The sequence below is a fragment of the Natator depressus genome, chromosome 13, assembly GCF_965152275.1.
Source record: "Natator depressus isolate rNatDep1 chromosome 13, rNatDep2.hap1, whole genome shotgun sequence".
In the NCBI taxonomy this organism is placed as follows: Eukaryota; Metazoa; Chordata; order Testudines; family Cheloniidae; genus Natator; species Natator depressus.
Window position 1 is genome coordinate 32,095,075 of NC_134246.1, and position 24,808 is coordinate 32,119,882.

Sequence of the window (24,808 nt, forward strand, 5' to 3'; positions counted from 1 at the left end):
GGACGTTTAAAAGCTCGCTGGTGCTGTTTGCTGACTAGGTTAGACCTCAGCGCAACCAATATTCCCATTGTTATTGCTGCTTGCTGTGTGCTCCATAATATCTGTGAGAGTAAGGGGGAGACGTTCATGGCAGGGTGGGAAATTCAGGCAAATCGCCTGGCGTCTGATTTTGAGCAGCCAGACACCAGGGCAATTAGAAGAGCACAGCTAGGAGCACTGCGCATCAGAGAGGCTTTGAAAACCAGTTTCATGACTGGCCAGGTTATGGTGTGAAAGGTGTGTGTGTTTCTTCTTGATGCAAAACTACCCCCTTTGTTGAATTTACTTCCCTGTAAGCCAATCCCCCTTCAACCACAGCTGGCAAAGGAAATAAAGTCTGTATTGTTTTGAATCCATGCATTCTTTATTTATTAAAAAAAAAGGGAGATCACTGACAAGGTAGCCCAGGTGGGGTGGGGTGGGGTGGGAGGGAAGGACAAGGCCACATTGCTTATTGTAGCCACACTACAAATCAAAGATGTTTAAATGACAGCCTTCTGTTGCTTGGGCCATCCTCTGGAGTGGAGTGGCTGGTTGCCCAGAGCCTCCCCCCAGCATTCTTGGGCGTCTGGGTGAGGAGGATATGGAACTTGGTGAGGAGGGCAGGTGGTTATACAGTAGATGCAGCGGCGGTCTGTGCTCTTCTTGCCTTTCCTGCAGCTCCACCAGACACCTGAGCATGTCCGTTTGCTCCCCCATTAGCCTCAGCATCACCTCCTGCATCTTCTGAACATGCTCACTTAACGCTTTCCTGGCCTCTGTCAGTGAATGCCTCCATGCATTCAGCTGTGCCCTCTCAGTGCGGGAGGACTGCAAGAGCTCGGAAAACAGGTCATCGTGAGTGAGGTTTTTTTGCCTTCTAATCTGTGATAACCTCAGGGATGGAGATGATAAGGGGAGCATAGAAACATTTGCACCTGCAGGGGGGATAAAAAGGGAGAGTAAAATTTAAGATGATACATTTCTGAGAACAAATGGGAGACTCTTTCACAGTGAATCAAGCAATTCACAGCAGACAGCACATGTGCTTTAGGTACAAGGTCGCATTTTGCCTTTTATATTGAGCGCCTGCCAGTATGGTGACACATCACACACGGCTGGGCAACAGAATTCGGTTTCCAGGCAGCTATGGTAAGCCAAAGGGTATGCGGGGTTGGCTTCTTCCGCCTTCATATCATGTGGGAATGGTTTCAAACTGCGTGCCCTCCTTTCCCATAGCAAGCAATGCCAGTTGGGTTTGCCATTTAAAAGGAGGGGCTGCGGGTTTTGGGTGGATGTGCAGCATACCCTTCCCCCCACCCCACGGCTATTCTCTGGGATGATCCCTTCACTCCTCCCCCCACCCCACGGCTATTCTCTGGGATGATCCCTTTTAGCCAAGCGCAAACAGCCCAGCATGAACGGGGTCCTTTTACTGTTCCCTTACAAAAATTCCCCTATTTCAGCCAGGTGACCATGAATAATATCACTCTCCTGAGGCTAATACAGAAAGATAAAGACCGAATGTTGCTTGAATGCCACCAAAACCCAGGACCAGTCACTGCCATGCTTTGTGCTGCAATGATTCCACACGACTTGCTGCTGGCTTGGCATGGTAAAGTGTCCTACCCTGAAGGACGAAATAAGGCAGCCCTCCCCAGAAACCTTCTGCAAAGGCTTTCAGAGTACCTCCAGGAGAGCTTCATGGAGATGACACTCGAGGATTCCAGCTCCGTCCCCAGACACGTTAACAGACTTTTCCAGTAGCTGGCCGCGAATGCATCCCAATTCTTCAGGACAAATCAAACATTAAACACAATTGCTTTTAACCCCCGTACTGTAGTTACAAATGTGCACTCACCAGAGGTGCCTTCTCCGGCTTCAGCATCCAGGAACCCGCCTTGGGAGAGTATTGGCTCCAGGTTGATGAAAAGGTCCTGGCTGCCAGGGAGAACAAATTCTCCGCTTGCCTACTGCACATTCTCCTCCTCCTCCTCTTCCTCATCCACAAAATCCTCCTCCGTGTTGCGTGAGACTCCCGCCTTGCAGGTGTCCACAGACTGTGGTGGGATAGTGGTAGGATCTCCCCCCTAGAATGCCATGCAGCTGATCATAGAAGCAGCATGTACGGGGCTCTGACCTGGAGCGACCATTTGCCTTCTTTGTCTTTTGGTAGGCTTGCCTGAGGTCCTTAACTTTCACGCAGCACTGCTGTGTGTCCTGGTGTAGCCTCTCTCCACAATACCCTGTGCGATTTTGGCACAGATATTAGCATTTCTTCTTTTTGATAGGAGTTCGGCCTGCACAGATTCTTCTCCCCAATAACAATCAGATCCAGTGTCTCCCATTCGGACCGTGCTGGAGCTCGTTTGTGATTCTGGGACTGCATGGTCACCTGTGCTGCTGAGCTCGCCACACTGACCAAACAGGAAATGAAATTCAAAAGTTCCCGGTGCTTTTCCTGTGTACCTGGCTAGCGCATCGGAGTTGAAAGTGCTGTCCAGAGCAGTCACAGTGGAGCACTCTGGGATAGCTCCCGGAGGCCAATTCTGTTGAATTGCATCTGCACTACCCCAAATTCGACCCAGCAAGGTCGATTTTAGCGCTACTCCCCTCGCCGGGGAGGAGTACAGCAGTCGATTTTAAGAGCCCTTTAGGTTGATGGAAGAGGGTTGGTTGTGTAGACGCACTGCTTATAAAATCGACCTAACACGGCTACCTTCGACTTAACCTCATAGTGTAGACCAGGGTTTAGTATAAGCCAGGTGTTAGGGGGCCTTTCCTTCACCCCCTCCCCTAGTTCCTGTCATGCAGACAGAAAGCAGAAGACCACAAATCTGAAGTGCAGGCAATGCAATGTTTATTGGGGTTAGTTTCAAACAAGCATATCCATAGCTCTACACACCAGCAGAGTCTGTTTCCCAGTGTTCCTTCCCCAGCTCTGATGCTGCAAAGCCTTTACTCGTGTCCCCGTTCCCAGCTTCTGTCTCTTAGCCCTGGTCTACACGAGGACTTTAGGTCGAATTTAGCAGCATTAAATCGATGTAAACCTGCACCCGTCCACACGATGAAGCCCTTTATTTCGACTTAAAGGGCTCTTAAAATCGATTTCCTTACTCCACCCCTGACAAGTGGATTAGCGCTTAAATCGGCCTTGCGGGGTCGAATTTGGGGTACTGTGGACACAATTCGACGGTATTGGCCTCCGGGAGCTATCCCAGAGTGCTCCATTTTGACCGCTCTGGACAGCACTCTCAACTCAGATGCACTGGCCAGGTAGACAGGAAAAGAACCGCGAACTTTTGAATCTCATTTCCTGTTTGGCCAGCGTGGCAAGCGGCAGGTGATCATGCAGAGCTCATCAGCAGAGGTGACCATGATGGAGTCTCAGAATCGCAAAAGAGCTCCAGCATGGACCGAACGGGAGGTACGGGATCTGATCGCTGTATGGGGAGAGGAATCCGTGTTATCAGAACTCCGTTCCAGTTTTCGAAATGCCAAAACCTTTGTCAAAATCTCCCAGGGCATGAAGGACCCGAAGCAGTGCCACGTGAAACTGAAGGAGCTGAGGCAAGCCTACCAGAAAACCAGAGAGGCGAACGGCCGCTCCGGGTCAGAGCCCCAAACATGCCGCTTCTATGATGAGCTGCATGCCATTTCAGGGGGTTCAGCCACCACTACCCCAGCCGTGTTGTTTGACTCCTTCAATGGAGATGGAGGCAATACGGAAGCAGGTTTTGGGGACGAAGAAGATGATGATGATGACGAGGTTGTAGATAGCTCACAGCAAGCAAGCGGAGAAACCGGTTTTCCCGACAGCCAGGAACTGTTTCTCACCCTGGACCTGGAGCCAGTACCCCCTGAACCCACCCAAGGCTGCCTCCTGGACCCAGCAGGCGGAGAAGGGACCTCCGGTGAGTGTACCTTTTAAAATACTATACATGGTTTAAAAGCAAGCATGTGAAAGGATTACTTTGCCCTGGCATTCGCGGCTCTCCTGGATATACTCCCAAAGCCTTTGCAAAAGGTTTCTGGGGAGGGCAGACTTATTGCGTCCTTCATGGTAGGACACTTTACCACTCCAGGCCAGTAACACGTACTCAGGAATCATTGTACAACAAAGCATTGCAGTGTATGTTTGCTGGCGTTCAAGCAACATCCGTTCTTTATCTCTCTGTGTTATCCTCAGGAGAGTGAGATATAATCCATGGTCACCTGGTTGAAATAGGGTGCTTTTCTTCAGGGGACACTCAGAGGAGCCCATTCCTGCTGGGCTGTTTGCCTGCGGCTGAACAGAAATGTTCCCCGCTGTTAGCCACAGGGAGGGGGGAGGGTTGAGGGGGTAGCCACGCGGTGGGGGGAGGCAAAATGCGACCTTGTAACGAAAGCACATGTGCTATGTATGTAATGTTAACAGCAAGGTTTACCCTGAAAGAGTGTAGCCAGTGTTTTATAAAATGTGTCTTTTTAAATACCGCTGTCCCTTTTCTTTTCTCCACCAGCTGCATGTGTTTCAATGATCACAGGATCTTCTCCTTCCCAGAGGCTAGTGAAGATTAGAAAGAAAAAAAAACGCACTCGAGATGAAATGTTCTCCAAGCTCATGCTGTCCTCCCACACTGACAGAGCACAGACGAATGCATGGAGGCAAATAATGTCAGACTGCAGGAAAGCACAAAATGACCAGGAGGAGAGGTGGCGGGCTGAAGAGAGTAAGTGGCGGGCTGAAGAGAGGGCTGAAGCTCGAATGTGGCGGCAGCATGATGAGAGGAGGCAGGATTCAATGCTGAGGCTGCTGGAGGACCAAACCAGTATGCTCCAGTGTATGGTTGAGCTGCAGCAAAGGCAGCTGGAGCACAGACTGCCACTACAGCCCCTGTGTAACCAACCGCCCTCCTCCCCAAGTTCCATAGCCTCCACACCCAGACGCCCAAGAACGCGGTGGGGGGGCCACCGGCCAACCAGCCACTCCACCACAGAGGATTGCCCCAAAAAAAGAAGGCTGTCATTCAATAAATTTTAAAGTTGTAAACTTTTAAAGTGCTGTGTGGCATTTTCCTTCCCTCCTCCACCACCCCTCCTGGGCTACCTTGGTAGTCATCCCCCTATTTGTGTGATGAATGAATAAAGAATGCATGAATGTGAAGCAACAATGACTTTATTGCCTCTGCAAGCGGTGATCAAAGGGAGGAGGGGAGGGTGGTTAGCTTACAAGGAAGTAGAGTGAACCAAGGGGCGGGGGGTTTCATCAAGGAGAAACAAACAGAACTTTCACACCGTAGCCTGGCCAGTCATGAAACTGGTTTTCAAAGCCTCTCTGATGCGTACCGCACCCTCCTGTGCTCTTCTAACCACCCTGGTGTCTGGCTGCGCGTAACCAGCAGCCAGGCGATTTGCCTCAACCTCCCACCCCGCCATAAACGTCTCCCCCTTACTCTCACAGATATTGTGGAGCACACAGCAAGCAGTAATAACAGTGGGAATATTGGTTTCGCTGAGGTCTAAGCGAGTCAGTAAACTGCGCCAGCGCGCCTTTAAACGTCCAAATGCACATTCTACCACCATTCTGCACTTGCTCAGCCTGTAGTTGAACAGCTCCTGACTGCTGTCCAGGCTGCCTGTGTACGGCTTCATGAGCCATGGCATTAAGGGGTAGGCTGGGTCCCCAAGGATACATATAGGCATTTCAACATCACCAACAGTTATTTTCTGGTCTGGGAATAAAGTCCCTTCTTGAAGCTTTTGAAACAGACCAGAGTTCCTGAAGATGCGAGCGTCATGTACCTTTCCCGGCCATCCCACGCTGATGTTGGTGAAACGTCCCTTGTGATCCACCAGAGCTTGCAGCACTATTGAAAAGTACCCCTTGCGGTTTATGTACTCGCCGGCTTGGTGCTCCGGTGCCAAGATAGGGATATGGGTTCCGTCTATGGCCCCACCACAGTTAGGGAATCCCATTGCAGCAAAGCCATCCACTATGACCTGCACATGTCCCAGGGTCACTACCCTTGATATCAGCAGATCTTTGATTGCGTGGGCTACTTGCATCACAGCAGCCCCCACAGTAGATTTGCCCACTCCAAATTGATTCCCAACTGACTGGTAGCTGTCTGGCGTTGCAAGCTTCCACAGGGCTATCGCCACTCGCTTCTCAACTGTGAGGGCTGCTCTCATCTTGGTATTCATGCGCTTCAGGGCAGGGGAAAACAAGTCACAAAGTTCCATGAAAGTGCCCTTACGCATGCGAAAGTTTCGCAGCCACTGGGAATCGTCCCAGACCTGCAACACTATGCGGTCCCACCAGTCTGTACTTGTTTCCCGAGCCCAGAATCGGCGTTCCACAGCATGAACCTGCCCCATTAGCACCATGATGCATGCATTGGCAGGGCCCATGCTTTCAGAGAAATCTGTGTCCATGTCCTGATCACTCACGTGACCGCGCTGACGTCGCCTCCTCGCCCGGTAGCGCTTTGCCAGGTTTTGGTGCTGCATATACTGTTGGATAATGCGTGTGGTGTTTAATGTGCTCCTAATTGCCAAAGTGAGCTGAGCGGACTCCATGCTTGCCTTGGTATGGCGTCCGGACAGAAAAAAGGCGCGGAATGATTGTCTGCCGTTGCTCTGACGGAGGGAGGGGCGACTGACGACACGGCTTACAGGGTTGGCTTCAGGGGGCTAAAATCCACAAAGGGGGTGGCTTTACATCAAGGAGTAGTTCAGGCAGGACTTCACGGAGGGTTCCAATAAGAAATGGTGCACCTAAGTTATTGTTCTTATTGGAACAAGGAGGTTAGCCTGGCCTCTGATTGATACATGGCTAGATCTACCTCGCTGCACCTTCTCTGTGAGTGACTGCAGTGTGACCTAGAGGAATGAGTCCCCTAGACAGGGAAGAAGGCAAATGAGTACAAAACAAATCTGGTCTATTTCTTGTTTTGATCCACTCCATCTATCTTTTACATCTTTGGCTGGCAGCAGACGGTGCAGAAGGACTGCATGCCATCCACATCTCATGGCTGCTCGGCAGAAGACGGTGCAATAGGACTGCTAGCAATCCATATTGCCTGCCTGCTCACCATAAGACGGTTCAATAGGACTGACTGCCGGACTAAAGAGAATGACCTGGTCAAGTCACTAAAAATTTAGTCCCTGCGCCCATGTCTGCCCAGGCGCTCCTGATCGACCTCACACAGGTGACCAGGAACACCTCGGACATGACGAGGACGGCTACCAGTCGTACTGTACTGTCTGCTGCCACAAGGCAATGGGTTGCTGCTACTGTGTAGCAATGCCGTACCGCGTCTGCCAGCACCCAGGAGACATACGGTGACGGTTACCTGAGCGGGCTCCATGCTTGCGGTGGTATGGTGTCCGCACAGGTAACTCAGGAAAAAAGGCACGAAACGATTGTCTGCCCTTGCCTTCACGGAGGGAGGGAGGGAACGGGGGCCGGACAATATGTACCCAGAACCACCCGCGACAATGTTTTAGCCCAATCAGAGTGCTCCATTGTGACTCCTCTGGACAGCACTCTCAACTCAGATGCACGATTGTTTGCCGTTGCTCTGACGCAGGGAGGGGCGACTGAGGACATGGCTTACAGGGTTGACTTCACGGAGGGTTCCAATAAGAAATGGTGCACCTAAGTTATTGTTCTTATTGGAACAAGGAGGTTAGCCTGGCCTCTGATTGATACATGGCTAGATCTACCTCGCTGCACCTTCTCTGTGAGTGACTGCAGTGTGACCTAGAGGAATGAGTCCCCTAGACAGGGGAGGAGGCAAATGAGTACAAAACAAATCTGGTCTATTTCTTGTTTTGATCCACTCCATCTATCTTTTACATCTTTGGCTGGCAGCAGACGGTGCAGAAGGACATATTGCCTGCCTGCTCACCATAAGACGGTTCAATAGGACTGACTGCTGGACTTAAGAGAATGACCTGGTCAAGTCACTAAAAATTTAGTCCCTGCGCCCATGTCTGCCCAGGCGCTCCTGATCGACCTCACACAGGCGACCAGGAGTACCTCGGACATGACGAGGACGGCTACCAGTCGTATTGTACCGTCTGCTGCCACAAGGCAATGGGTTGCTGCTACTGTGTAGCAATGCCGTACCGCGTCTGCCAGCACCCAGGAGACATACGGTGACGGTTACCTGAGCGGGCTCCATGCTTGCGGTGGTATGGCGTCCGCACAGGTAACTCAGGAAAAAAGGCGCGAAACGATTGTCTGCCCTTGCCTTCACGGAGGGAGGGAGGGAGGGAGGGAAGGGGGGACTGACGATATGTACCCAGAACCACCTGCGACAATGTTTCAGCCCCATCAGGCATTGGGATCTCAACCCAGAATTCCAATGGGCAGCGGAGACTGCGGGAACTGTGGGATAGCTACCCACAGTGCAATGCTCCGGAAGTTGACTCTAGCCTCGGTACTGTGGAAGCACTCCGCCGAGTTAATGCACTTAATGCACTTCTGTGGGGACACACACACTCGAATATATAAAACCGATTTCTAAAAAACCGACTTCTATAAATTCGACCTTATTCCGTAGTGTAGACATACCCTTAAGGAGGTCTGTTAACTCTCCTTCCGAATCCAAACCATGTAGTGCCAAATTATCTTTAACCACCCCTAACTCTAATTTACAATCCTCCAGTTGCCTTTGCTGGAGTAGCACCTTCCATAATGCTGCCTTAACTTCAAACCTCTTAAAAGTGGACTGAAGTGCCTCCTTTCCTTGGAAGCCATCCTTTCCCCATGGGCAATAGACCTCATTCCGCGACCCATTTATCAAAGAGGGTGGGCTTCTCAGCAAGCCCCCATCCCTCTGGGTCCCCTAACACAAGGGAAGTACTTTCCATGGATCAGTACTTGGAATGCTAGTATCCAAAATAAAGATAAGGAAGGAACAGAACAACAAGTTAGGGAACTGAGACAAATTGACGGAATGGATTTTAGTGCCATGTAAAGAGATGTGTAGTTGTAAAATTGAAGGGCCAAAATCCATTTGCTGTGGATGTAAGATCTTAAGTACAAGTATCGGGGGGTAGCCAAGTTAGTCTGTATCCACAAAAACAACAAGGAGTCTGGTGGCACCTTGAAGACTAACAGATTTATTTGGGCATAAGCTTTCGTGGGTAAAAAAACCACTTCTTCAGATGCACGAAAGCTTATGCCCAAATAAATCTGATAGTCTTTAAGGTGCCACCGGACTCCTTGTTGATCTTAACTACAGTTTCTGCTAAGAACTTTTCATATAGGCCCGGATGAGGACTAGCTAACAGAGAACAATACGTGGCTAAAAGAAAGCTCGGGTAAACAGATAACCTTGTATGTTTCAAGTCAGTGAGCAGAGTCAGCATAACTCCGAACATAACTGGATGTTCTTATCGCGAGTTATAGACACATGAAGTGCTGAAAAAGGCCTCACGGTTACTCCCTAATGCAGGGAGGAGATAGTGGTACAATACCCCTCAGATCCCAGACAGCGTTCGGGGAGAGACCTAATATGATTGACATGAGTTATGACACCCTCCCCTCACAGATGTATGCCAATCCTGGCCCACAGAAATGCTAGGGTAAACTTATAAACAATTGTTATTATTAAGTACTAATTACTGCTTTTTTGCTTTAAATCTCCAGGAATGTACCTGTTGGTCAACCGGGAGAGCTGCAACCTCTTTCCCCTGGACCCCAAAATTAGGATTTAACCTATACACTTTAAAAGACATAGTTTGGGAGTAATTACCTGTGTTTCAGCAATATGTTAATTTGAGATATGGGCGGAGCCATTAGGTAATCTTTTAGACCATTGGCTTATTGTGCTTATCTTGTCTTGCTGCTAGAACCTATCCAGGGGCTTGGGAAAACCCGACCCCGTCGCTTCTCTCTGCCCAATGAGCACCCTATATAATCTATTGTAATCAATCGTTCTGCAGTGTCTCTGGGCCTAATAAGCAAAGTGACACTCCGCCAGTGCTGTGCGTAATAAACTTCTGTGCTTGACTCTACACAGTGTGGATTACTGTTCCTTCAAAAATCATACAATACCAGCTGAAATGTGTAACTTAGGGAGCACACCTTTTGCATAAAGTGAATGTAACATCGCTGCATGGGACTGCTCTTTTGAGACTGGTATTGTGTAGAACCCTTCTTCTGTACCATATTAATAAACCTGACTGACATTGGCCTCAAGTATATTTTATAACAAAATAATGAACCAAAGTGTGGTCAAGCAACTGACTATACAATTTATCAATAGGACAGAAACAAATCCCTCAGAATCACCGGCAGGAGGGAAACCTGCAATGCTGCTGCCAGGGCTCTACTAGTTCTGAACATGCAGAGTCCTCCAGTCTATAAACTGCTAATCCAACATCTTGTCTGAGTGTAAATGCAAAACTAACTCCAACAAGGCAATAACCCAGTGTAACAGGACTCAGTGTCCAGCACAGATAGGGCTCAGCTCCCAGTGCCCCCCAGGTCCCAGCATTCACAATGATCTCGCTAATATTTGCCCCCACCCAGCAGCACCACCTTGCCTCATCAGCACCTTCCACCAATACAATTGATCCCCTCCACTCTGCTAGCTAACATCAATCCATACCCAAAACTGCAAAAAACTTCCACAAATGGTCCCGATTGGAGGAAGAGAAAATTTCACTGTTTCTCTCTCCTCTGTCTTGCATCTTGTTCGTTGCTCCCCACCCCAACCCTACCTCACGTTCAGTGCGCCATTCGGTCTCCTTGAGCTCCAGTTCGTCCCGGGCTCTTGTCCAATCAACTGTCAGTTTTCGCACATCCTCTCTAAGGGCTGTATTCACCTCATTTGCCTTGCCCAGGTTCTCCCGGAGCAGGGTGTTCACTTCAGCTAGATTCTCACATCTGGGGAGGGGAGAGAACAGTGATGAGCACACCCAATAAATAGCACTAGAGTTGCGACTATGAAATCACCTTGGGATCAGAGAGTAACATCCCTGGGGTTGTTAAACTCTTGGATTCCACCACCACCATGCAGCTGGATTCCCTGAGGATTCCGGGGGGATCATGACTTTCTCTCCAGGCTGAGAGGTGGGATGACCTCCCTCCAAGATCTCCTGAGCCTCCTGTCATTGCTGACTCCTCTCTCCTTGCCCCACACATCCAGTCCTTCACCACATTATGCCCTCACTTTCCCATCTGCAAAATTCATCCTTTCCACTCTATCCCCACTGCCAAGATACAAATCCACAATCTCAATTTTTTGTCTCAGTGACTGCAGCCTTCTCCTCTCCAGCTTAGGCACTCTTCTCTCTCCACATTTCAGTTTATTCTGAATTCCTGCTCTCACCATCTCTTCCTCCAACCTTGTATCTCTGCAGTGGCTTCTGCACGAAGTTCAAGTTTCTTTGCCCATGCAAAGCTTTCTATTATTCTGCCCCTGCCAACATTCCTGCCCTCTTCCTAGAGCCACTACTATCCTTGTGCTCCAAACCAGGATGAGGACTGTAGTCAACAACTCAGCCCCTCTGATGCATGGAATTATTCAACACAAGGGTAAAGAACACAGGGACAGAGCTTTCTTGGAGGTCAGTTTAAAATTGTGGAATGAACTCCCATAAGCTCCAAAAACCAACACAGGCCTCATCCCTTTCTACTCCAAGTATCAGGCACGCTTCTCCCACCTGCCCTCACTGAGAACACACACAGCACAATACATAAATAGGAGGTCTTTTAAAATCCCAACACAACATTTTCCCTGGGGAGAGGATGAGGGAAAGAAAAAAAGAGAATGTAATAGAGGCTAGTCATACTGCCAAATGCACTATTGGAAGGCACCCAGACAACGCAGTGTTGGACACAGCATAGGAACCGGAATAGAACAGAAACCACATCCATTCCACGAAGCACTCAACATAATAGGCTTGATTTTCAGTCTGAAGTTGTGACCTGTTATTCATTTGGCATTGTCCGCCACCATGTCACACACTATGCTGTTAGCACTTATGGCACCACACAATGCAGTCATAATACTTGCCTCCCCAGGTTGAGCAAGCAGCACTGCTGGGATTTTCCCATCTCTCCACACATCATTCTGGGATATCCAGAAAACCCAGAATAAATGGTTTTTCCCTCTCACCTCTGCTGCTCCTCCTCCAACTGGACCAGTGCCCTCTCCAGGCTGTGCTCCTCCTTGGCTTCCCACCTGTGTGAAAGGGGTCCCTTAAAGAGAGAGATAGAGGACTTAATCAAACCAGCTCAGCCGTTTGTGTTCCTTCTTCTCCGCCGTTAAACATCCATTCCTCTCCCCTATGCTCTCTCAGCACCACAGATTTTGTGGCTGCTACCATGGCACAATAATGCAGTGACTGAACAGAATGGGACACAGTCTGAGTGTGGTTCCACGTTCCTTACAGTCCCTGTTTCTATGTGCAGTACACAACCAACTAGCCTGTGCCAGAATCGGAGCACGGCAGTGGCAGATGGTGCTGTTGGTGAGGAATGCTCACACAGGCTTGGGTCCCAGGAAAGGGCATTCTCTGGTTCTTTCCCTCTTTGCCTTCTAATTCTGTTCTCCATTAAACAGGAGAAGTAACCAAAGTGAACCACATGTTGAACATCTAAATGTAATACCCCTCAAAAGCCCTATGTTGTGACCAATTCCTATTCAGAGACAGCAGAGCTAGATCAGTCAGCTTAGCTCGCACCAGGCTGTGGAAGGGGGCAGGGGACCCACAAATAACATTATACAACCATGTTTAACCTCACTGTTCCTTTAAAAAATTAACACTCTGCTTGGTAGGATTTTTGGACATTGTACCTGAAGAAGCTACTCTGGTGGTGGAGATGGAACAAGGCAGTGGAAGGAAAGCGAGACAGTGTCTTTTAAACTTTAGTGCCAATAGAAACATATTTCCCTCTGTTTTTGCTTTTTGGCTCTTATAACAACATTAACTCACTCTTCACCTACTGTCCTCAGTAAGCTACCTGCACAACTCACCCCCCTTTCCGTTTCCAGCCTCTGTTGCAGCTCCCGACACCAACTCCGGTACTGCAGCACCTGGACAGGAAGGGAGAATCAGTATGAGCCACTGATGCATGCAAGAGTACCAGCACTTCATGCCCTCACCTAGTCTAACAAATCCCTGCCTACTTAAGACTCTATGGCTATGCACAGTAGATTTCAGAGTAATGTTAACATGATCCACAAGAAATTGTTAACCAAATGCAAAAGTCTCACTTAGCTCACCATAATGAAAGAATGAATCATAGAATCGTAGGACTGGAAGTAGGGTTGCCAACTTTCTAATCGCACAAAACCAAAAGCCCTAGCCCTGCCCCTTCTCTGAGACCCCGCCCCCTGCCCTGCTCCTTCCTGAGGCCCTGCCCCCCACTCGCTATATTCCCCCTCCCTCGGTTGCTCGCTCTTCCCGACCCTCACTCACTTTCACTGGGCTGGGATAGGGGGTTGGGGTGCAGGAGGGGATGAGGACTCTAACTGGGGGTGCAGGCTCCGGGGTGGGGCCACAAATGAGGGGGTCAGGGTGCGGGAGGGGGCTCTGGGCTGGGGCAGGGAGTTGAGGTGGGGGTAGGGCTCCATCTGGGGGTGTGGGCTCTGGGGTGGGGTTGGGGATGAGGGGTTCAGGGTGCGGGAGGGGGCTGTGGGTTGAGGTGCGGGGGGGTGAGGGCTTTGTCTGGGGGTGTGGGCTGTGGGGTGGGGCCGGGGATGAGGGATTTGGGGTGCAGGAGGGGGCTCTGAGTTTGGGAGGGGTTCAGGGCTGGGGCAGGGGGTTGAGGCTCGGGATCGGGGCATGGGCTTACCTCTAGCGGCTCCAGGTCAGCAGCACAGCCGGGGCGGAGCGGGGAATCTAAGGCAGGCTCCCTGCCTGTCCTGACTCTGCGCTGTGCCCCAGAAGCGGCCAGCAGGTCTGGCTTCTAGGCAGAGGTGCAGCAAGTGGCTCTGCGCGCTGCTCTCGCCCGCAGGCACCACCCCTGCAGCTCCCAGCCAATGGGAGTGCAGAGCCAGTGCTGAGGGTAGGGGCAAGTGCGCGGAGCCACATGGCCCCCCACTTAGGAGCCGGACCTGCTGGCTGCTTCCAGGACACAGCACGGAGCCAGGATAGGTAGGGACTAGTCTGCCTTAGACCCGCAGCTCCATTGACTGGTCTTTTAACAGCTCGGTCAGCAGTGCTGACCAGAGCCACCAGGGTCACTTTTCTACTGGGTTTTCCAATCGAAAACTGAACACATGGTCACTCTAACTGGAAGGGACCTTGAGAGGTAATCTAGTCCAGTCCTCTGCACTCATGGCAGGACTAAGTATTATCTAGACCATCCCTGAAAGGCATTTGTCTAATCTGCCCTTAAAAATCTCCAATGATGGAGATTCCACAACCTCCCTGGGCAATTTATTCCAGTGCTTAACCACCGTGACAGGAAGCTTTTCCTTTTGTCCAATGTAAACCGCCCTTGCTGAAATTTAAGCCCATTGCTTCTTGTCCTTTCCTCAGAGGTTAACAAGAACCTTTCTGCACTACTCCTTCCGAGGCAGTCATTTCCCATTTTGTATGTGTGCAATTGACTGTTCCTCCTTCCTAAGTGGAGTACTTTACATTTGTCCTCATTGAATTTCATCCTATTTCATAGAATCATAGAATATCAGGGTTGGAAGGGACCTCAGGAGGTCATCTAGTCCAACCCCCTGCTCAAAGCAGGACCAATCCCCAATTAAATCATCCCAGCCAGGGCTTTGTCAAGCCTGACCTTAAAAACTTCTAAGGAAGGAGATTCTACCACCTCACTAGGTAACGCATTCCAGTGTTTCACCACCCTCCTAGTGAAAAAGGTTTTCCTAATATCCAACCTAAACTTCCCCCACTGCAACTTGAGACCATTACTCCTTGTCCTGTCCTCTTCTACCACTGAAAATAGTCTAGAACCATCCTCTTTGGAACCACCTCTCAGGTAGTTGAAAGCAGCTATCAAATCCCCCCTCATTCTTCTCTTCTGCAGACTAAACAATCCCAGTTCCCTCAGCCTCTCCTCATAAGTCATGTGTTCCAGACCCCTAATCATTTTTGTTGCCCTTCGCTGGACTCTCTCCAATTTATTCACATCCTTCTTGTAGTGTGGGGCCCAAAACTGGACACAGTACTCCAGATGAGGCCTCGCCAATGTCGAACAGAGGGGAACGATCACGTCCCTCGATCTGCTGGCTATGCCCCTGCTTATACATCCCAAAATGCCATTGGCCTTCTTGGCAACAAGGGCACACTGTTGACTCATATCCAGCTTCTCGTCCACTGTCACCCCTAGGTCCTTTTCTGCAGAACTGCTGCCGAGCCATTCGGTCCCTAGTCTGTAGTGGTGCATTGGGGTCTTCAGTCCTAAGTTCAGGACCCTGCACTTATCCTTGTTGAACCTCATCAGATTTCTTTTGGCCCAATCCTCCAATTTGTCTAGGTCCCTCTGTATCCTATCCCTACCCTCCAGCGTATCTACCACTCCTCCTAGTTTAGTATCATCCGCAAATTTGCTGAGAGTGCAATCCACACAATCCTCCAGATCATTTCTGAAGATATTGAACAAAACCTGCCCCAGGACCGACCCTTGGGGCACTCCACTTGATACCGGCTGCCAACTAGAAATGGAGCCATTGATCACTACCCGTTGAGCCCGACAATCTAGCCAACTTTCTACCCACCTTATAGTGCATTCATCCAGCCCATACTTCTTTAACTTGCTGACAAGAATACTGTGGGAGACCTTGTCAAAAGCTTTGCTAAAGTCAAGAAACAATACATCCACTGCTTTCCCTTCATCCACAGAATCAGTAATCTCATCATAGAAGGCGATTAGATTAGATTATTTTCTTCAGACCATTTCTCCAGTTTGTCCAGATCATTTTGAAAATTAATCCTATCCTCCCTCTCAAACTGGTATCATCTGCAAACTTTATAAGTATACTCTCTACACCATTATCTAAATCACTGAGGAAGATATTAAACAGAAATGAACCCAGAACTGATCCCTGCAGTACCCCACTTGGTATGCCCTTTCAGCTTCACTGTGAACCACTGATAACTAAGGCTGCGTGTCTCTCACGGAGGTCATGGATTCTGTGACTTTCCATGACCTCTGTGACTTTTGCAGCAGCCAATGTGCCTGGCTAAGGGGCTGCCCAAACGCTCAGGTAGCTCCTGGTCCAGCAGCAGTTTGGGTGTGGGAGGTAGCTCCGATCTGGGGCAGGGGGTTGGGGCGGCACTTACACGGGGGGAGGTGCCTGACATGACCCTGCAAGTCCTGACCTAGGTGGAGGGGCCAGGGGGCTCTGCGCACTGTCCCTGCTTGCAGGGACCGCCCCCTCAGCTCCCATTGGCTATGGCTCCTGGCCAATCGGAGCTGCGGAACCGGAGCTTGGCGGAGGCAAAGTGCAGAGCCCCCCTGGCCTTCCCTCCTCCTAGGAGCTGCAGGGACATGTGGAGCCGGGTAAGGAGCCTACCAGCCCCGCCAACCCCTCTCCCCAGCCGGCGCCCCCCCAGCACCAGCAGGGGTCCAGGAAGTAGCTCCATCTTAGCTTGTATTTTCCTAGTTTGTTTATGAGAAGGTCATGCGAGACAGTATCAAAAGCCTTACTAGAGTGAAAATATACCACATCTACCACTCCCGCCATCCACAAGGCTTGTTCCCCTCTCAAAGAAAACTATTAGGTTGGTCTGACACAATTTGTTCTTGACAAATCCATGCTGATTGTTATTTATCATCTTATTATCGTCTAGATGTTTGCAAATTGATTGCTTAATTATTTGATCCATTATCTTTCTGGGCAATAGAGATGGGCTCCTTACTCGGACACATTCAGCTCACCGAAAAGCAATGGTGGGATTGAGGAGAGCAAAAGAGAACTGCATAGCAGGGAAATAATGCCAACATAGCTGCCAGCTGAGTTGACTGTAGTTTGGTAGATAACAAACCATCCCAAAACCTAGAAAAACCACTGAGCACAAAACCCCAGCAATATTATATACAGGAATTAAACTCCAAAAAGTATACAAAGTAAACCTACAGATCCCCACTACAGCAAACCTAATAAAACACACTAAATTATAATTAACAGAATGAGTGATGCCAGTCACCTACATGGAGCTAACAATAGAGATGTAAACCAATCTAGCCACACAGCCAGAAAAAGTAGACACCATAGAGAGGAAAAAAAGGAGAGAAGAGAGCAACAGAAAAGATTAAATATATATATTTCAAAATATTATTGACGAGGTTAAGAAAACGGTCTTAAAAACACAGACCCCTGAGCAGCAGCCTACACAATTCTGAAGGTACAACAAACATTTCTATAGAAAAAGTCAACCTACGTGGAAGGGAAGTTGTCAAAATTTGATGAGGCAATAGACAAAAACCCTCTTGGACTATCTGGAAGAAATGCACTTCTCACCTATTTTTTATTATTGGTGTCATTATTTGTTCTCCAGTAATGCCCACTCTGTGCTAGCTGCTATCCAAGCATACATGACATCACTCTTAGAAATCTGCACTGAAGAGTTCACAATCTAAATTCTTCAATTTCTGGGGTGTTAAACAGTGGGAATAGTGCCCGTAAACAATTGCCATGTTTATCCCTCTCCCTAGTAGCTCCCTCTCGGGTATTCATTTCAATAGCATCAGTTTTTTTCATATCTGCACCTTAAGAACATACCTTTTTCATATCTACAGCCCACAAAACAAGGCAGCAGCAATGAGAGTATTAAAATGTTCAGAGATTATATTCTCATTTGACAGGTTTCAGAGTAGCAGCCGTGTCAGTTTGCATCCGCAAAAAGAAAAGGAATACTTGTGGCACCTTAGAGACTAACAAATTTATTTGAGCATAAGCTTTCGTGAGCTACAGCTCACTTCATCAGATGCATGCAGTGGAAAATAAAGTGGGGAGATTTTATATACACAGAGAACATGAAACAATGGCTGTTATCATACACACTGTAACAAGAGTGATCAGGTAAGATGAGCTATTACCAGCAGGAGAGCGGGGATGGACTACAAGCCCTCAGGAATAGTATCCCCGATAATGTCACGGCAAACCTGGTGGCTGAACTTTGTGACTTTGTCCTCACCCATAACTATTTCACATTTGGGGACAATGTATACCTCCAAATCAGCGGCACTGCTATGGGTACCCGCATGGCCCCACAGTATGCCAACATTTTTATGGCTGACTTAGAACAACGCTTCCTCAGCTCTCGTCCCCTAATGCCCCTACTCTACTTGCGCTACATTGATGACATCTTCATCATCTGGACCCATGGAAAAGAAGCCCTTGAGGAATTCCACCATGATTTCAACAATTTCCATCCCACCATCAACCTCAGCCTGGACCAGTCCACACAAGAGATCCACTTCCTGGACACTACGGTGCTAATAAGTGATGGTCACATAAACACCACCCTATACCGGAAACCTACTGACCACTATACTTACCTACATGCCTCCAGCTTTCATCCAGACCACACCACACGATCCATTGTCTACAGCCAAGCTCTACGATACAACCACATTTGCTCCAACCCCTCAGACAGAGACAAACACCTACAAGATCTCTATCAAGCGTTCTTACAATTACAATACCCACCTGCTGAAGTGAAGAAACAGATTGACAGAGCCAGAAGAGTACCCAGAAGTTACCTACCACAGGACAGGCTCAACAAAGAAAATTGCAGAACGCCATTAGCCATCACCTTCAGCCCCCAACTAAAACCTCTCCAACGCACCATCAAGAATCTACAACCTATCCTGAAGGACGACCCATCACTCTCACAGATCCTGGGAGACAGGCCAGTCCTTGCTTACAGACAGCCCCCCAACCTGAAGCAAATACTCACCAGCAACCACACAACAAGAACACTAACCCAGGAACCTATCCTTGCAACAAAGCCCATTGCCAACTGTGTCCACATATCTATTCAGGGGATACCATCACAGGGCCTAATCACATCAGCCACACTATCAGAGGCTCATTCACCTGCGCATCTACCAATGTGATATATGCCATCATGTGCCAGCAATGCCCCTCTGCCATGTACATTGGTCAAACTGGACAGTCTCTATGTAAAAGAATAAATGGACACAAATCAGATGTCAAGAATTAAAACATTCAAAAACCAGTCGGAGAACACTTCAATCTCTTTGCTCACTCGATTACAGACCTAAAAGTGGCAGTTCTACAACAAAAAAATTTGAAAAACAGACTCCAACGAGAGACTGCTGAATTGGAATTAATTTGCAAACTGGATACAATTAACTTAGGCTTGAATAAAGACTGGGAGCAGATGTGTCATACACACAAAGTAAAACTATTTCCCCTTGTTTATTTCCCCCCCTACTGTTCCTCACACATTCTTGTCAACTACTGGAAATGGCCCACCTTGATTATCACTACAAAAGGTCCCTCCTTCCCTCCCCACACCCCTCTGCTCTCCTGATCACTCTTGTTACAGTCTGTAGGGTAACACCCATTGTTTCATGTTCTCTGTGTATATAAAATCTCCCCACTTTATTTTCCACTGCATGCATCCGATGAAGTGAGCCGTAGCTCACGAAAGCTTATGCTCAAATAAATTTGTTAGTCTCTAAGGTACCACAGGTACTCATTCTCATTTGGAGTGCCCCAGAACAAGAACTCATGTCAGGCGTCTACAAATTCTGCAGATTGCTAGGGACAATGGACTGAAACAAAACACCAATTACAGAAAAAAGAACTGTTGAATTTTGAAGAATTTCTCTCAGAAAATGGGGTTGAAGGATCCTGCAAAAATACAAGTTATCCGGAGGAAGCTCAACTACAGAAGACCACATCAAAGCAGACAATCTTAAAACATACAGCTATTTTTGTCATATCAGGTATCCCTAAAATAAAGAGGACTAACAATGGCCTCAGTTTGTTAGTAAAGATTTTAAGACCTTCACACCAGATTATGGAATTGAACATTTTACCTCCAGTCCTAAATATCCACCAAGTAATGGACTGGCAGAATGTGGAGTTACGATAGGTGCTGTCCTAGCCTCCATAATGACAGATTTTGTGGAAGCCACTCTCAAACTCTTCAGAATTCCTGAGCAGGCTGCAGAGAGGCTTTCAAGCAACATCAGAGCTGCCAGCATAAAAGATTCTGGGGCACTTATTTTCCCTGCTCCTCTTTCCCTCTAGGTTGCTTCCTATTTCCTTTTCCTTCTTAGAGATTTTTTTTCATTTCTTCCCCCTTTGTCCCTTTTCTGCCATGTTTGCCCTTCTCTACCCTACCTTTTTGCCCCCTCTCTCTTTTTTGGCCTCTCCACATGTAAAAAGGCTGCAGAAGGAAACTAGCTGTCAGTTATAGTTATGCTCCTCACTCCTGACCCACAACACCCCTTTCTCTTCCACTCCTGGTCTTCCCACACCTCTGCCAACGTCTTTCATTCCTGATCCACTGCCTCCGTTTCAATGCTCATGGATGTACTTTTGCTTTACCTTTGCTTGTAGCTTCTGCACAAGCACTGCCTGCCTATGCTGTGCCTCTTGGGAGCTCTGCAGCTTGCGTTGATAGGATGCCTGGCTTTCCACCATCTGTTGACGAAGTGTCACTATCTGCTCCTCGGGCAGTAACTGCAATGTCTGCAGTTTCATGCTGCTCACCTCCTGGTCTCCTGACTCCATCTGAGGACCACAGAATGGTATAATGGTAATACAGGAAAAGGATAATAGCCCTGCAGTAGTCAGAAGCCTAGGCTGTGATCAGAAGCAGGGAAGAGGATGAAGAAGCCTGAAACTAATTAGCTCTGCCTGCCCATCGAATCTGGCTGTGACAATAGCAAGAATCATAGAATCTCAGGGTTGGAAGAGACCTCAGGAGGTCATCCAGTCCAACCCCCTGCTCAAAAATGGACCAACCCCAACTAAATCATCCCAGCCAGGGCTCTGCCAAGCTTGACCTTGTATCCAATCATAGTATCCAATCAGGAGGCTCCTGCACTGGAATAAGCTGAATGGAGCAAGCTACAGTGTCTGGTCCAGTCTGCGTGAAGAAGCAGCATGCCCCTGAATAGCCTGGCACCTGACCTGGACCAGAAGTTCACCAGTATTTAGCAGCAAGATTACTCTAGGAGTAGGGGGCAGCCGTACGGGTGGCAGCACAAGGTGCAGCCTTCTCACAGTCACTGCCAAATGTCTGGCAGCAAACGCCAGTCCCGAGAGCAGATCCCAGACATATCAGCTCCTTGCTATGTCCATGCAAGTGAGGGAGCGAAAAAGTCAGACAGAGGCGGGCGTGGGCAGGCTTGGACAGCTCATCTCCTGCCTCTGTCACCCACCCGACCCGTCTCCCGCCTCCGTCACCCACCCAACCCCCCAGTCCGTCTCCCGCCTCCGTCACCCACCCGACCCCCTGGCCCGTCTCCTGCCTCCATCACCCATCCAGGCCCCCCGGCCCGTCTCCCGCCTCCATCACCCATCCAGGCCCCCGGTGCAGCCCCACCCCGCCACTGTCACACCCCCCGGCCACTGACACCCCCGACCTCTCTCCCACCCACTGCCTGTCACTCACCTCGCGCCCCAGCCCGTCTCCGGCCTCTGTCACCTACCCGACCCGTCTCTGGCCTCTGTCACCCACCTGGCCCGTCTCTGGCCTCTGTCACCCACCCGACCCCCTGGCTCGTCTCCTGCTTCCGTCACCCACCCGACCCGCCTCCCGCCTCCATCACCCATCCAGGCCCCCGGTGCAGCCCCACCCCGCCACTGTCACACCCCCCGGCCACTGTCACCCCCGACCTCTCTCCCACCCACTGCCTGTCACTCACCTCGCGCCCCAGCCCGTCTCCGGCCTCTGTCACCTACCCGACCCGTCTCTGGCCTCTGTCACCCACCTGGCCCGTCTCTGGCCTCTGTCACCCACCCGACCCCCTGGCTCGTCTCCTGCTTCCGTCACCCACCCGACCCGCCTCCCGCCTCCATCACCCATCCAGGCCCCCGGTGCAGCCCCACCCCGCCACTGTCACACCCCCCGGCCACTGTCACCCCCGACCTCTCTCCCACCCACTGCCTGTCACTCACCTCGCGCCCCGGCCCGTCTCCGGCCTCCGTCACCCACCCGGCCCCCTGGCCCGTCTCCTGCTTCCGTCACCCACCCGACCCACCTCCATCACCCATCCAGGCCCCCGGTACAGCCCCACCCCACCACTATCACCCCCCGGCCCCGGCCCCGGCCCCTGTCACCCCCGACCTCTCTCCCACCCACCGCCTGTCATTCACCTCGCGCCCCGGCGCGTCTCCCGCCTCCTTCACCCAGTTGGCCCTTCTCTGGCCTCCGTCACCCACCGGACCCCCCGGCCCGTCTCCCGCCTCCGCCACCCGTCCAGGCCCCCGGTGCAGCCCCACCCCGCCACTGTCACCCCCCCGGCCTCTCTCCCACCCACCGCCTGTCACTCCCCTCGCGCCCCGACGCGTCTCCCGCCTCCGTCACGCAGCCGGCCCCACAGCGCCGCTCCCGGGTCCCGCCGCTGGCCCGCGGGGTGGGCTCGGGGAGTCGCCGGGAGCGTCGGGCCGCGCGCTTCGGGCCGCCCTCGCCCGCTCCGGCTCAGTGGGGCTGGTCGGGACCGTGGTGGACGCGCAGCCCCAGGAGCCCCGCGCTCTCCCCCCACCCGCCACCTCGGCCCGCTCCTCCCGGGCCGGGCCCGCCTCACCCTCGCTTTCCGCGCGGCGCCCCCGGGCCGGCCAGACCCACGCTTCGGCCGCAGCGAGCGGGCGCCCCGGCCCCAGCCTGCCGCCGATGCGCGCTCCGGCGTTGGGAGCCCGCTCTGCGCGCGGCCGCGGCCCGAGAGCGCGTCTCCGGCTTCCCCAGCGGGGGCTGGCTGGGCCCGGGCCGGGCACATCGCTGGGCTGCTGGCGCCGCTGCTCTTTCCCGGCTTAGGCGCACGCTGGCCCTGCCTGCGCCCCAGGTGCAGCTGCCCGCGCGGCGGGGTCTAGGCTGCCCTGGAACCCCTGCAGCTGGGCCGGGCCCGCTGCCCGGGGCTGTGAAACGGCGGCGTAGTCGGGCTCCGGCTGCAGCTCCATCTCTGGGGCCCTGCTGCGATGCTGGTAGACGAGGTGCTTGCCCGGGCTGTAGGGGTCAGCTCCGCCCTGACAAATTCATTGCTGGAAACCAGATCGCTCACCTGTATGTTAGCCTCGTTCAAGCTGGGGGCTCCCTTTGTAAAGATGTGGTTACGCTCTATAAAAGGCTGGCAAGTTGCTGCATGAAACCTTACTTGTAATGTCTGTGACCCCTGCTAAACGGTTCCTTTGGCACTGGCTGGTCAGGTCACCGAGCTCCTCTCTCCACAGCCCATTGTCCCCTCAGTGGCCAGAACCGGCTGTGGCATCCGAGCTGGGCCTGCTGGTCACCAGTCGCTGTGGAATCCGTTCTCCAGGCCATTGGCCGGGGTCCCAAGTTCTGTCCCGGTCCTCTGTAACAACAAACTCCCTCTCCCATCACCTCGTTAAACCAGTAACGCCCAGGGAAACTGAGTCCCACCCCCCCACACACACATGCAAACCATTGAAAAAAAAAACAAGAAAATCCCCCACTTCATAACTCTCTCACAACCATGAAGGTGCTATGTGTAAGAAAACTTGTCCCACAAGCCTGAATTCTGGAAGAAGGAAATAAAGATAGCTGACATGAAAATTTTTCATCTTTGCTGTATGAACTCTCAAAGGGCAGGAGCTAGAAAACAAAAACAGAGAACCCCAGGGTCAATCTGGGTTAGTCCTAGAAGACATTCAGTGCTGACAGATTACTACAACTCTGTCACCTTTTGGAACCATACGTAGTAGTAGGATTTTCTGTTTGTATTTCATATAATTTAGAATGAAGGATAAAGAATAATAATGTAGCATGTATTAAATGTATTGGTGTATGATTTGATTATATCCTGCCAGCCACCCTTTTTGAATAGCAGAAAGAATAGCCTAATGGGCCATTGGTAGAGATACATCAGCCAGAATCTGTGTCTGTGCTGATTTCAAGGCAGTGACAGACCTTTGAGGGTCACCAATTTGTTATATTTGTTAGCATTTTAAAATAAGTAAAAGAATGCCATGACTGTTTTTCTTTTGCATTGCAACTTGATGTTCCTGTTCAAAATGTTCTGTATAAATTAATTCTGTTTTGTGTGTGAATGAGGAATGTGTGTGTTAAGAGATAAGTTTGAAGGCCCTCACTGAACCAGATAGTCTAGGGAGGAACCGGAGACAGATGCAAGGGCGCCAGGAGGCTGCAACACGCCCCTATTGAAATGTCAGAGGAGGGCAGATTGACAACGCTAAAGATGAGACAGGCACCTATCAATGGGGACAAGATAGCAGTGATCAAAACCAGCATGGGATAACTCCCTGAGGAACTTGATGAAAGAACAAAATAAAGGATGAGAAGGACAATTTAAGAAAACAAGCACTCATCAAACAACAATTGATTAGAACATGACGGTGCAGAACTCATTGGTCCCAATGAAGGAAAATCACTAGATAAACAGGGTGCCTTGCCATGAAACTTTGGATTCGTCCTGCCAAGACTTCCCTGGAGCATCGTGTCGTGACCGATGGAACCTGGCTCCTCCTTACCCATGATCAACCTAACTGGCCACTAGATTGATCTGGACTCTGGACTGGTAACTATAACATCGACTGGCAGGACAGTGTGTGTGCGATTGAATGCATATGCTAACTGTATCTTCAATAAACGTGGCGTATTACCTTTTCCCCTGAAAAAGATCCTATGTGCTTCTTATAAG

General features: G+C 50.4%; 1 protein-coding gene across 11 annotated transcripts in view; it reads right to left on the reverse strand.

Annotated features, from left to right (window-relative positions):
* Window positions 1-23,504, reverse strand: part of CEP250 (centrosomal protein 250) — a 297,988-nt gene extending 274,484 nt beyond the window's left edge. For 7 of the 11 annotated variants that reach the window (XM_074970437.1, XM_074970436.1, XM_074970431.1 and 4 more), the window contains exons 1-5: window positions 22,721-22,821; window positions 20,514-20,699; window positions 12,999-13,058; window positions 12,138-12,220; window positions 10,738-10,903 (exon numbers count right to left, since the gene is read on the reverse strand). In XM_074970437.1, coding sequence (XP_074826538.1) covers window positions 10,738-10,903; window positions 12,138-12,220; window positions 12,999-13,058; window positions 20,514-20,699 — 495 coding nt within the window. In that variant the 5' untranslated portion in view covers window positions 22,721-22,821. Of the gene's footprint in view, window positions 1-10,737; window positions 10,904-12,137; window positions 12,221-12,998; window positions 13,059-20,513; window positions 20,700-21,585; window positions 21,610-22,289; window positions 22,349-22,453; window positions 22,537-22,720; window positions 22,822-23,284 lie in introns of those variants that run through there. The other 4 variants (XM_074970429.1, XM_074970428.1, XM_074970427.1 and 1 more) reach the window with 4 other exon arrangements.
* Between the last annotated feature and the right edge of the window lie 1,304 nt (window positions 23,505-24,808).